We start from the raw sequence: 15,000 nt of genomic DNA, 5'->3' as shown, positions 1-15,000 counted from the left end.
GAGGGTTGTACATATATATAAAAATTTCAAAGTTCTCATACATTCCATTGTCTTTAAGTTAAGTTTTGCCATAAGTTTTAATTCATTTTTTCAAAATCTAATGTTCGGTTAGTAACAAAATAATAGTTTTGAATGTTAAATGAGTTATGGCATCTAGCTACTTTTTAATCCATTGTTTATCATCAGAAAAAACCAAAACAGGTCTGGGTTTGAGAGGGCTAAAGTTATTTTTGAATCTTAAGACTGGATTGGCATTTACATTCATTTTTTACAAGCATACAGGTAAATTGAACTAAAGCCTATTATGCTGAAGGATTTTGCATTTTTTGTGTGGGGTTACACCTAAATTAGGTATAAACTACATTGTGTTTATTATTAACCATGGTTTTTCATTTTTTTCAAGGTTTTTTCATTTTTTTCATTTTTTTCATTTTTTTCTCCAAAGCTTTTTACTGAATTCCTGTAAGTGATAAATTAAAGCTGGTATAATATGAAAATGTGCTTAATGTTTCCTTATTAAGTTTTTACTAAGTTTTTTTTTTTTCTTATTTAGTTTTCCTTATTGTTTGAGCTAAAGTAGCTTTAAGCTTTTAAGCTTCTAAGCATACTTTAAAAAGAGAATACTGTTTTTAAACCTTGCTATGCATGAAGCTTGATTTTTGGATAATTGCATGTCTATGAATTGTTATTTTACAATATTTGTTGTAATTTTTTTCATAGCTTTTGGTGGAGGTGGAACTGGAACATTAGGTGGTGGTGGTTTATTTACAGGTTTTTGAAACTTTTGCATTAACTTTCTATATACTTTTAAAATATTAAACTGTTAATAAACTTATTTTGAAACATAAATTACGTTTACTGCTTAGGTTTATATTAGCTTTAATTGGATATTGTTATACACTAGTATGAAGCAAAAGCAGATAAAGACTTTCTAATGATCTGCGTTTGCATCATATTAGATAAGGTGTTAACTTAGTTAATTAACAATAGTGTTAATTTAGTTCTCTTAGGCATATTTTGCAGTGTTGAAAGAAATTAATCTAACACCACCAAAAATTAAATGACATTTAAATTAAATTTTACTTTACTAAATATTTATTTTTTTAACCATAGGTTTTGGAACAAATCCAACATGGACCTTAGGTCACATTTTTAATAAAAAAAAGTTTTTAATTTAAAAATTTGGATTTGAATTTTTTTTAAATATTTTTTTGTTTTAATATATTAGGTTTATTATATTGTAGGCCAAGCACAGCAGCCACAGCAACAACAACAAGCTGCTTTTGTTGAGAATCCATTAGCTGCAATGACAAGTGCTGTGACCATGCCAACACTGTTTGGAGATGAAAGAGATTCGGTCATTGCTAAACTCAATCAACTTCAAGCTTTATGGGGCTATGGTAAAGCATTCTACTCTATAAATGCGCAGCCAATCAATTTTACATTAGAGAATCCTTTTTGTAGATTCAAAGTAAGAAAAGTTTGTTTTAATTTTTTTTGATGTTTTTAAAAATATTTATATATAATATGATTCAAGCATATAGTTGTATTAGAATCATATCAAATATATACAAATATAAATATTCAAAAATATTTAATTAATATTAGTATCCTGGTCTTGGCATTAAACTGGCCTTATAAAAAAATGTTTCTTGCTTGCAAAGAACTTTAACTTGTGGGAAAGATAACACACTAAGAAAATAAGTTTTTTTCACTTTTGAACTCACACTTTTGAAGTGTGCGCTTTAAAATCTGCTATTTATCAATATTTCAACATCTGTTATTTACAAAATTTGTGTGTTATACGTAGGAGTACTTTGAACGGTAAATCTTCTAGTGATGGATTGATGGGGGAGTCACAATAAAAATACTAAATTTCCTGTACCGTATAACAGGTTAATACCTAAAATAGCATCTATGCACAGCAAAATTTTAACTTTATTATCCATAGTTTAAGAAGTATATTTCTTAAAACAAGAAGTATATTTCTTGTTTTTGGAAATAAATTGCATGGTAGGAAATTTGTTTCAAATTTCGAATTTTTAAAATTCACAGCAAAATTGCATATCTATTGCCCGTAGTTAAAAAGTTTTTTGGGAAAAAAAGATGTCGTTGTTCTTGGTAATGTTTAGAAAAATGTTGAAAATGAAAGACAGCTTGTTTGAGACAATGTTGTTGCAGCTATACATAGTTTTGATAGAGTTCTTGGTGGAAAGTGATTTAGCCTAAAAATCCTCAAGGAGAAATGTTTATAGAATTTTCAAATGCTTTAAGACACAAGTAACTAAAAAACATAAAGAAAACCTCTTTAAAAGTATTTAAGTATGTGGAAGAACATAAAGTCAAGCAGGTCACAATGAGTCATGGTGATGAAATGCAGAAATAAGTAAAGTATGCTATTGTATTGCTTGGCTAAGTGCAATATAAAACAAGCTATTTATATAGCATAATCAGATGAGCAGAGTTATTGTAGAGATGCTAAGAAGACAAAAGAAATGCAGTGTTCATAGTTGTAAAAAATCGATTTTAAGAAATTTTAAAAATCTTGAAAATAAAGTCTCATTTTATATCGTTTTTATGTTTTCAGGCAAATTGTTAAAAAATTCTGCTCCCATATAGTGAAAACATTTGAGGCATCTTAATTTAACTTTTTTTAACTTGAAGTTGATATTATTATTTCATGTTGCTTTAAAATGGGGAAAAATAATTTATAAACATTATTCATGTATTTCCACTTCAAGCATTTAAAGAGTACGTTTTTTTTTTTCATTTTTAAAAAGATTAAATTTGATATCTTTGAAGATTTTATGAAGAATTATTGCCAAAAAAATTCAGAAGCAATCTTTTTATCAATACCATGCAGTTAAGTTTTAGACCAGCTAATGTAATACAGGGTGCGGAAAAAGTTTCCGTACAAAAATATAAACAGCAAAAACAGCAAAAGTTCCTGTACAAGACGAGAAACAAATTACACTTTAATTCAAAACAAAATAATACTAAAAAATACTAAAAGAATACAAAAGAATACTAAAAACACACTATATATTGAAAGAAAACACCATACAGATAATTTTTTTAAATTATACTTTTTTACGGGAACTTTTTCCGCACCCTGTATTTATTTTAAGGAAAATTCAAGAAAGATTATTGGAAAAAAATAAAATCTGTCAATGATTTGTTGACCTTGAAAAAGCTTTTGACAGAGTATCAAGAGAAGTAGTGTAGGTAGTATGAAATTTTCATTACATCAATTAAAACAAAAAGCAGATAGAGAGTAACAGTTTTAAAGTAAAGGTTGGTGTACAGAAAGGTTGAGTGCTCAGTCCTTTGCTATTTATTATTGTTTTAGATGCTCTTTCTAAAGAATTGTTGGTTTACTATGGAAGCTATTCTATGCTGTTGATTTATGTTTGATTGCAGAGACACAAGAGGAAATAATCCTAAACCTTTAGTGTTAAAAAATTGGAAGCAAAAGGGCTATGGATAAACATAAACAAAACAATTGTTGTACATTTAAAACTCAAAAATTGGCAAACACTGGAATGTGATCATGTGGTGAGTTTAGGAATAAAGTTGGGTTTGCAGAAGATTGTTTACAAGGTGCTCTTAGTTTAAAGTATAGAAAATATGTTTTTTATATACAGAAAGTTTAATAAAAAAATTGCATCCACCTCCTCGAGTCTGCAGGAGCCACTATGCTAAGGAGGCTACTCTTTTTTTTAAATCACTTTTACAGCACTCTTGCAACTCTTTCAGTCTGAAACACAAGCATTAACAAACAAGACCACCAAAAAGAAAAACAATCTAGATGTGGTATTATCTGAGATGTAGTGGAGGTTAAACTTAGAACTATTTATTTACAAAGGGAGCTCTTTCCACCACACTACAGTGTTTAATTAAGTTTGTTATCTCAAACATGAGATTAATTGGAGTAGAAAAAGTAAGACAAGAGTAAAGTGGGTTTGGATCGAGTATAGATAATTGTCTCTTCTTCTAACAACAAGAGGTGCATTGTTAATAGTCAAATAAAAGTTATAGACCACATGTCTATAAACTTTTATGATGCATAAATACAGTAAAACATGGGCAATTAAAGTTGATTATATCTGTTGAATGGAATGAAAAAATAAAATGGTGGTCAAACAGATGTATGGTGTTAATGGTGTAAAAAATAATAAAAAAACTCTCTGAATATAGTGAGTTTATCCTTTTTAATATAGGTGGTTTGATCATGTAGAGACTGCAGACAATTGGGTATCAGATGATTGGGTGCAGAAGATGGGGCATCTGTATGTAGAGAGTTTCAGGACGAAAAAATTTTTTATTAATCTATCATGAGGTGTTTTATTTTATAATAAGGTATTTTATAAAAGGTTTTTTTAAATTTATTAGAGCTATTAACACAATTAATTTTATTTGAGTTTAGTTCTGTTTTAATATTGTTTTCTTTTTTCAAAATTATATTTAAATTTAATTAATACTTTTGATATACTTTTTTTTGTTTTAATATTCTTATTCATAAATTTTTCTTAGACCATTGGTTACAGCTGTTTACCTTCAGCAAAAGATAGTGATGGTTTTGTTTCACTTGATTTAAAACACAAAGAGGAATATGTAAAGCAAAATCAGACTCAGCTAGTAGATTCTATACATAAAATTTTAGGTAGTCAGACAACACTATCTGTTTGTGTTGAAAGTGTGAGAAGCTTACCTGGAGACAAGTAAACATTTGTCAGAGATTATTTTTGTTGTTTTTTTAAAATTTGAAATCATTTTATACAAAGTATATTATTGATTATTATAATATTTTAATTATCATTTTAATTTTTTGTTTTTATTTTGTTTTTTTTTCTTTTCTATTACTTTTTGCATGAACTACAATAAAAATAGGCTTTTATTGTTTAATTTTTTATATTTTATATTTTTATTTTTATTATATTTTTTATTATTTTAAATTGGCATTTATTAATACTTCTTTAGTATTTTTTTATACAAATCTATTGTTATATAGCAAGCATTGTTTCCTTCATCACATTGTTGTAAGCAACTTCTCTTACTTTCTCTTACTTTCTAAATGTTATGTTTTTTATATACCTACTATATACCTTTATATTTACTATTTTTTTTCTATACTTTCATGTGACTGAGTTGCATTCTTTAAATCATTTCACATTTGATTTTTGAACTTTCACATTTAGAATAATTATTTTCTGATGCTTATTAAATATAATACAGTATTTATAAAATGCAAACTAATCTTGTAGTTGATCCTGATGGGTCTGTGTAAACCAGAGCCATCAGGATCAACTACAAGATTAATTTGCATTTTATATATGTATTATATATAAAATATATATATATATATATATATATATATATATATATATATATATATATATATATATATATATATATATATATATATTCACACTGAGGCATATTCGTTTAGACGCATCAATTTTTTTCTCTTTATTTTAATTTTTTTCTATGTATTGTCAACTGATATGCATGCAAGTTATTATCAAAATAATTGTTGTGTTGTGGGCTAATAAAAATTACAAAAAAATTTTTTCTATGTGTCTTTATTAACATGAGAGTATGTTTGATATACAAAAGCACATTTTTTAATTGGAATATATCTATAGACGCAGTCATATTTTTGACATTAAAAGATGGAAATTAGTAATGTCCTCCATTACACTGGATCACCTCAAAAATTCTGCCTTTCATTGACTCCACTAGTCGTTGAAGTGTAGTTTGATCCAACTCGGACCATGCTTCAAGGGTTTTACACTTTAACTCAATAGCAGTTTTAAATTGGTGTCCGGCTGCTTTAGCGTCATAAACTTTTCTTGATAGCATTCCCACGTTCTCGATTGGATTTAAGTCCGGGCTACAAGCTGGCCATTCGAGAACTGGGATGTTGTGGTCTTTAAACCATTTCATAGAATGCCTAGATGTGTGAATTGCAGCATTATCTTGCTGAAATATGGCATTATCGCCCATGTTTACATCCATATAAGTTATGACAGCATCATCCAACATTTCTGTATACTTTATCGAGTTCATTTAGGTAAACCACAACACAGAGTCAATTTTCCTGAATAAGAAAATCCACCCCAAACCATTAAACTTCCTCCTCTATAATTTCGTTTTGTTTGCGGGTCATTTATTCCTCTTAGATCATGCCAATAACAACTGTAAGAGTCCGGACCATCTAAATTGAACTTTTTTTCATCTGAAAATATTACGTTTTGCCACTCATGAGTCCAATGTATATGGTTTTTAGCAAACTGTAATGATTGAGTCCGGACTCAATCATTACAGTTTGCTAAAAACTGTAATGATTGAGTCCGGACCATCTAAATTGAACTTTTTTTCATCTGAAAATATTACGTTTTGCGGAAGGTTGCTGGTGAGATGCTTAGTACAGAGGATTAAAAAGATCCATTGTTTTGTTTGGTAAAGAAAATGAAAAACAGGTTGTTAGAGAAGACTTTATTAAAAACTAGATGAAAAATATTTACAAATGAATTTGAGGTAAAAACAAGGTGGATGATTCCTTTTAAAACAACAACAACAACAATATATTTATTTTCCTCAAAATTTACAATATAATTACAATAACATATTAATAAAAGTAATAATAATAATAATAATAACAACAACAACAATAACAATAATAAAAATAATAAAATAAGAAAAATAAGAATATCTATATTATAAATAATAAAATCAAAATATAATTATTAGGAATAAATATAAATAATTGATTGAGTCCGGACCATCTAAATTGAACTTTTTTTCATCTGAAAATATTACGTTTTGCCACTCATGAGTCCAATGTATATGGTTTTTAGCAAACTGTAATCTAGCAATTTTATGGTGTTTTTTTAACATTGGTTTTTGGTGTGGTTTCTTCCACTTTACGTTTGGTGTTGTACGTAGAATATGTGCAACATGTTTATTGGTGACAGGCAATAATAATTTATCCTTTATTTGTGTTGCATTCAATTTATTTTTGGTTGCTTCAAAGCGAATTCGATTAATTTGCCGATTTGATAATATTTTGTTGCCGTTTGTTGCTTTTTTTACACCGTAATTGTCACCTTTTGCAATGTAGTTTCGTACAACATGGTCAGATCTTCCAATTTTTCTTGCTATTTCTCGTATAGAAAGTGCTGGTGAGATTTCTGAGCCACGATATAAATTAATTTGTATTTTTTCAGCATCTGTCAAGTACTTTCCTTTAGGCATTTCATAAAATGCAATAAAAATGATACTGGCAGAGCAAAAGATCAAATTACACTAAAAATTTTCAATTTATTTGTGTAAAAGTGATTAAAAATCAATAATTACCGTTATTAACCTGATTGCGTCAATAGATATATTCCAATTAAAAAATGTGCTTTCGTATATCAAACATACTCTCATGTTAATAAAGACACATAGAAAAAATTTTTTTGTGGTTTTTATTAGCCCACTACACAACAATTATTTTGATAATAACTTGCATGCATATCAGTTGACAATACATAGAAAAAAATTAAGATAAAGAGAAAAAAATTGATGCGTCTAAACGAATATGCCTCAGTGTATATACATACATATATATATATATATATATATATATATATATATATATATATATATATATATATATATATATATATATATATATATATATATATATATATATATATATATATATATATATATATATATATATATATATATATACATATATATATATATATATATATATATATATATATATATATATATATATATATATATATATATATATACATATATATATATATATATATTATATATATATATATATATATATATATATATATATATATATTACTGCAAATATTGCTTTCTTTTGCGAAAAAACACCTATATTTGGCAAATATTTTAGCTAAACTTCACTGGGATGGGGAGGGGGTACCACCCAAATTTTTTTTCTAGGATAGCCCCTGGTATATATATATATATATATATATATATATATATATATATATATATATATATTATATATATATATATATATATATATATATATATATATATATATATATATATATATATATATATATATATATATATATATATATATATATATATATATTAGTAATACAAACTAAAGCTTGTATTGCACAACACAAATCAGTTGTTTGTGAGATGAAATCCTCTTTTAACATCTCTCTCAGGCGACCCTACATGAAATTAGTGCAAAATCCTGAGAAAAGATAAGTTCAGAATTAAAAAAAGGGTAAAGTAGCTAATTATTTTAAAAAGAGCATTTAACCAAAGATGGAAATCAGATCTGAGAAAAATTTTGAAACTGTGTGAAAAAACATAATTGTAAACATTTTTGAAGTATCTGATCAAACATGTGCATGTGGAAGAATAAAAGGTCCTTAGAAACAAAGAAACATGGTGGTGAATAAATGGTGGTGAAATGCAGAAGTTAATAAAGTTATAGGAAAAAGGAAGAAATCTTATAGCAAGTGGAAAAAGAAAATGCAATACAAAACAAAATTGTTGTTACAACGCTCTTTCAACCCTCAAGCTGTAAAATATGAACCTTTGACAAACAAACTGTGCAGAATAACAAATATTGATACTACTAAGGACGTGGTGGTAAAAAAAAACTTGGAACTTCTTGCTTACAAAGCAAGAGCTCTACCACTACACCACTAATGCATTAATGAATCTAATAAGCGGAAGGTTGCTGGTGAGATGCTTAGTACAGAGGATTAAAAAGATCCATTGTTTTGTGTGGTAAAGAAAATGAAAAACAGGTTGTTAGAGAAGACTTTATTAAAAACTAGATGAAAAATATTTACAAATGAATTTGAGGTAAAAACAAGGTGGATGATTCCTTTTAAAACAACAACAACAACAATATATTTATTTTCCTCAAAATTTACAATATAATTACAATAACATATTAATAAAAGTAATAATAATAATAATAATAACAACAACAACAATAACAACAATAACAATAATAAAAATAATAAAAATAAGAAAAATAAGAATATCTATATTATAAATAATAAAATCAAAATATAATTATTAGGAATAAATATAAATAATTGATTGAGGAAGGAGTCACGCATGCAGAATCCTGACAAAGGAGTGACACCAAATAATTTTATTAATAATAATAATTTCAAAAATAATAATAACTTTATTCATTAATAGTTTTCAACTTGTTTCTCCGCGCAGCAGCCTTGTTTGTCAAGTTTCGTGTTTTTAAGTTATAGAGTTAATAGAGGGTTATAACCACAATTAAGTAGCCTCCTCGTCTGTAGTGGCCTTCTGGGCCTTGGGAAGGTGAATTAACAAAAAAAAAAAAAAAAAAAGAGCAAAAGTTACTAAATGAAGAGATTAATTGGAATAATAAAGATTTATCTGCAGTAAATGTTACTAGTAGACCATATAAACTGTAATAAAGTGAAATCAGCTGTTCAGAAGGCAAGATTGCTAGTCTTTTTGGTGTATTGATTAAAATTTTTTAGGCTGTAAGCATTAGCATAGTGACAAAAAAAGGTTTCCTCCGCAAAACTTTATTCCGGGCCCCTAAATTACTTCTCTGCTCCCACCCCCCACCCCCACCCCCATTCCCCCTTTTTGACAAAAAATACACATGAAAGCAAAAACCTTTTTCTTAAATACAATTTTAATTTACTAAAATAAAAATGTTACACTATGTAAGTCTTGTAAGTAGAAAATATAATGAAAGTTTTTTTCTTGACTTCATAACTGCAATATGGTCTATAACTTTTAAAATGTAATCGAGCTGCTCATTCTGCTTCAATAGCTATTAGCTTTAGACAAAATTATTTGCGCTAACGTTATTCTTAATGTGTTTCAATTTTTTTTTAATGTGTTTAAGGATCTTTTTGTAGTTGCTATGAAAACAGGTAATGTCAAATATAGCATGAGTGCTGAGATTATATTTGTGAACGAGCAACTTATATCACAAAATGTTATTGTGAACTTGAGTAAGATGCAGAAAATCCAAACCCTTAGTCAATGTATCATCACTCTTTTGCATGTTCTCCCTAAACGATTTGATCTATGTACTAACCCAATTTTTGTTGTTTATTTCTGCACTTTACCAATTGAAAGTTTTCAGATTGTTCACAATTTCAGCAAACCTGAAATATTGTACATATCTTTTATCTTTTTAAAAAAAATATATTTTCATTAAGAAAAAGGCGTTTGCTAATTGCCAAGTCGTTGCATTTTATTATTGTTGTTGTTGTAGCTGTAAATTATCTATATAAAGTATACATACAGTCAGCAGAGAAAACACATTACTAAAAACAACTAGTTTTAAAAATTTTGTTCCAAATCTTTTCCACAACCAGGAGTCTAGTCTACTTTTAAAAGAAAGTACAGTGGAGTAGAAACTTACTTGCTATAGTTACTTCCAGATCTATTACATAATTGATTTGTAGCACTTTATATAACTTGAGAGCAGTATTTTCATCAATGAAAGTGAATGTCTTTTTTTACCATACCAAGAATTTGTAAGAACTTAGGATACCTGTTTGAAGATGTGTGCCCCACTTGAAGTTAGATTAAAAAATTTACTCCTAAATCATGCTTTTTAGTAGAGCTTCTTAGACATCGGTTTATACCTTTTTTATTTTGTTTGCCGTTTATTTTGAACAATCATAATTTTAACATAAGTCTGTTGTGAGATACATAATTTAATGCTTTGCCAAATCCGAGATCTTAAACTTAATTTATTTAATGATGGAAAATATTCATAAGTAAACATAGATTCAGAAGGTCAATTATACTTTTAATAATAGCTTTTATGGAATGATTAAGACAATTGCAATTTATTTTAAGTTCATTATTCTTTCATTTAGTTGAGCAGTTGATTTATTAAGCAGATTTTTTGCTCTGATTCATGGTTTGATTAGAAATCAAAGATCCCAGTTAATTGATGAAATAAATTTTGGTATTGAATTATAATCACCTTTGTTGTTCTGAAGCTAAGATTCTTCAAGTGATACTAAAGTGACCCTTAGTGTTATTATCTAGTATAGCATTAGGAGAAAAAAATTAGGAGTTTAAATTAGAATTACTATTGTAGGTAAATAACAATTCCAACATATTATTTGAGGAACCATGATGTCTGGAAGTAGAAAGTGTGATGTTGTCTAAAAATCATACTCGGTAGAATTGTTTAGGTCGAAAGGATTAATATCATAATTAGAACACTTATATTTGGGAAATTAAAATCAACAACAATTAAGCAGTCATCATATGGCTTTCTAATTAAACTATGAACTAATTTGAACAATTCAGTGACATATTTTGTTAAATTAGCATCATTTGGTCTATATATACATCTGGTAAGTATGTATTTTATTGTTAACTTTTACAGATACCCAAACTTGTTTGAGAAGATTTGTATAGAACTGATTAACTTCATGATCAATAATGTAAATAGGTATGCCGCCAGCTCGACATTTGTCTTTGGGATTTTTTTTTTAAAGCAAATTTTTGTTTTAATGCAATAGCTATATTATTGCAATTTGCATTAAAACTTTACAACATCATACTTGCCACTTAATAAAATTGTATTATATTTTATTATTTATGAGTTAATGCAATTTGTTTTAATTTTTTAGATATAATCAAAATAAAAAATTGCACACTATTTGAAGTATTAGTCAAGATCATTATTAAAGCTAAAAAAATATTCCAAAAAAGAGTTTGTAGTTCTTAGCTATATAATAATAGTACAAATTGTAAATGTTACTGTGATTGCTGTTTGTAAACACGCATATTATTTTTTAAGTACAAATTTTATACTAAAAAAAAAGTATAAAATGACAACTTTAAAAAAAATTTTATGTAAAAAGTTGGCTTGGGCCCCTAATATTCTTGGCCCCCTCAGAGTCGTGGGCCCTTTGCTATGCTACTGGCTGCAGGTGCTTAATGTGCCAGATTTTTGCCATGTAATTGATTAAGCTGGTAAAATCCCAATAGACTATAATAAAAGTTGGATGGTAAAGATTCAAGAAGGCAAAGACACATTAGAATGTGGTTCATACCATATTAAATTACTTGACCAGGTAATGAAAAAGAAAAAAGATCTGTGTATGGCATTTGTGGACCTTGAATAAGCTTTTGACAAAGTATTAACTAGGTAACAGTTGTCATGATTGATTGCAAAAACATGTCAAGATATCAATATTGGAAAAATAGAGTGGAAGCAAAGAGGTTTAGTATAAACACAAAGTATAAACAAAAGTGAAGGTTATGGATTGTTAAGTCAAGAACAACCAAGTAGAAAATATTGGAAAGTTGCCATGTTAAGTATGTAAAAAAGGCTCTATCTCATACAAGCTCTATCATTCATACAGTTTGTAAGCAATGGGTTCACAATTAATGTAGTGGTATACAAGGTGCTTTTAGTATTGTTATTTTTGAGTTTGAGGTGAATACAAAAAAGTCAAGAAAGTGATTGAAAAGTGGGTAAAAAGTAGAGTGTATTAGTAACTTTTGTTATCTCGAGATATAATTGGATCAGATGGTAGATTAAAAGAAGCATTAATGGTAAGGTTAAAGTGTGCCTGGGTCAAATTTAGAGAATTATCTTCACTTTTAACAACAAGAGGTGCATTATTAGAGATTATAAAAGAAAGTCACACACCTTATGTGTCTTGAGTGTTATGATGTATCACAGTTATAATACACACAGATAAATGTGTGGTGTGACTCTAAAAGGAACATCTTTTTTTAATTTTATTCTTCGGTTGAAATAGTGAGTGTATCTGATAGGGTGTGTCATTGAAAATTAAGAGGGTTTTTGCATGTAGATCATAAAGGTCTAAATTAATGGGTTTGAGTGTGTATAGCAGTTTCAGGTGAATAAGGTAGAAGTTGGAAAATTTGGACACTTCGAGTTAAAAATGGTGTGAACAAACTTCAGTTAAGAAGGAAGATGCTCAAGGTTGTGTATATTAAATGTCAGTATGAAAAATATCCATGGGGTGCAATTGCAAAACTGATGATGATGAAAATGAATATTTTTTTGCTTACAAGAACTAATTGTTACATATTTTTTTAGTTACTTATTTGAATTTAATTGTTTATTTAATATATTAACTTTTTTTTTAAGATCTGAAGTGATTATATTTGTGGTAGAGCGTCAGTCTAATGGCGCATCTAGGAGAATACTGGCTACAGAACTTTATGCTGTTTTTAGTCAGGATAATTTAAAGGTATTTATATTCAAACTAAGAATGAATAAAACTTAAAGGTAAAATTATAGAATTTTCCTTTTTTTTTCATGTTGCTACTGTAACACACTTTTGTTGCATTTTAAAAGTTCAAAATGTGTTTTTTGTTTTGTTTTTATTTTTGAAATTGTTAATAGAAATACAATTTAAAAACATGAATTTATAGAAACAGCTTGAAGCACTAGGTGTTGAAAATATGGTAGCAAAAACAGCTTTGAATGAATCACAGTTGAAGCAGTTTCTTGATAACCCACCACTTGGTGAGTTTAGCTTTAAGAATATTTTTAATTAATTCCTAAGCAATATATGTGTTCTTTTAAACACTATATTTATAGGTTTTTACTTATATTTGATTGAATTAACTTTGAAAAAATTTTCAAAAATATCAAATAAACTAATTTACAGCTGCTTGTTGATCCCATACCCCATACTACCACAATTGTATAAGTTTTTATATAAATTTAGAGTGAGTTTATATCAATTTAGTGTGAAATATGAATTCAAATTGGTGTAAAAGTATTTTAAAATTAAAACAAATTTTTGAAACTTTCTGAAGAAATGTGATTGCATCAAAATAATTTTTGATGATTTTTGAATAACAGATTTTTAAATAACAGATTTTTGTGCAGTAGATTGTAGCAAAGTTGTTTATATTAATAGAAGTGATTATAGGAAGTAAAATAGTAATTAACTACACAATATATATGGATAATCTGTATTTAAATATATTTATTTAATTATAATATTTAAATAATTATTTTATTTATTAACAATGTATTCTCCTTCCTAAGATCCCAAGTTCCTTAGTTGAGGATACTACTTTTTTTATAAACATTACAACCCTGAGTCTGATTAGATTCTGATATGATTCTAAAACACAAATCTTGACAATAAAGACTGCTGCATGCAGAAACAATTCAAATACAGTTCTCTCAAATGCGTTAAAGTTCTCTCAAAGACATAAAAGTATTCTATAAGACATATAGAATACTTTTATGTCTTTGAGAGGTCCAATGATGGTGGTGGTGAGGATCACCACCACCATCATTGGTGGTGATCCTCACCACCATCATCATTATTATTTATCAAATTTAGTTTTAATTTTCTACTTTAATTTTGTGTAATTAGTTATGCATTTATACAGTTTAAACTTATTGATTTATTAGGCAGTTCAATTGTTAATGAACCATCATTTTAAATTAAAGTTTAAATAAAAAATTTTTTTTTTGAATTAAAAAATTGTCTACAAAGTCAAGCACACCTCAGCGTAATTAATTTAAATTTTTGTAATTACCTAAATTTTCCTGTCATCAGGGAAAATTCAGGTAATTAAAAATATTTGCATTAATATTTTTTTCAAATAGATTTTAGTTTTAATACAATTACATAAAATTTTTATATTGTACATAAAAATATTGCTTTATATTTATAGGAGTTGATTTGATACTTTGGGAACAAGCTAAGAAAGATAATCCTGATCCTAAAAGGTAGATGTATTGGTTTTTATATTTTTAAGTATAAAATGTTGCATTTTTGAATTATTTTTTTTAAAAAGCATTTATTCACTAATTTATCTGCTCTCTTTGTTTATTGATTACTGGTGTTAATTGGCTATTATTGGTGTTTATTGGTTGTTATTGATCACTGTATCTTTTATTTTATTTAGTTGTTTTAGTATTTTGGTATCAAATTAATAGTAATAAAAAAAAAAACA

General features: G+C 27.1%; 1 protein-coding gene across 7 annotated transcripts in view; it reads left to right on the top strand.

Moving 5' to 3' along the window:
• The window catches only part of LOC100202947 (nuclear pore complex protein Nup54), a 55,231-nt gene that overhangs the window by 35,235 nt on the left and 4,996 nt on the right, over positions 1 to 15,000 (top strand). For 6 of the 7 annotated variants that reach the window (XM_065813644.1, XM_065813642.1, XM_065813645.1 and 3 more), the window contains exons 4-10: positions 721 to 771; positions 1,114 to 1,143; positions 1,245 to 1,471; positions 4,534 to 4,721; positions 13,166 to 13,268; positions 13,453 to 13,546; positions 14,719 to 14,773. In XM_065813644.1, the coding sequence (XP_065669716.1) occupies positions 721 to 771; positions 1,114 to 1,143; positions 1,245 to 1,471; positions 4,534 to 4,721; positions 13,166 to 13,268; positions 13,453 to 13,546; positions 14,719 to 14,773 (748 nt within the window). The remainder of the gene's footprint in view (positions 1 to 720; positions 772 to 1,113; positions 1,144 to 1,244; positions 1,472 to 4,533; positions 4,722 to 13,165; positions 13,269 to 13,452; positions 13,547 to 14,718; positions 14,774 to 15,000) is intronic. The other variant, XM_065813647.1, reaches the window with a different exon arrangement.

Source organism: Hydra vulgaris, chromosome 12 (assembly GCF_038396675.1).
Source record: "Hydra vulgaris chromosome 12, alternate assembly HydraT2T_AEP".
Classification (NCBI taxonomy): domain Eukaryota; kingdom Metazoa; phylum Cnidaria; class Hydrozoa; order Anthoathecata; family Hydridae; genus Hydra; species Hydra vulgaris.
This window is presented reverse-complemented; position numbering and strand designations above follow the sequence as displayed.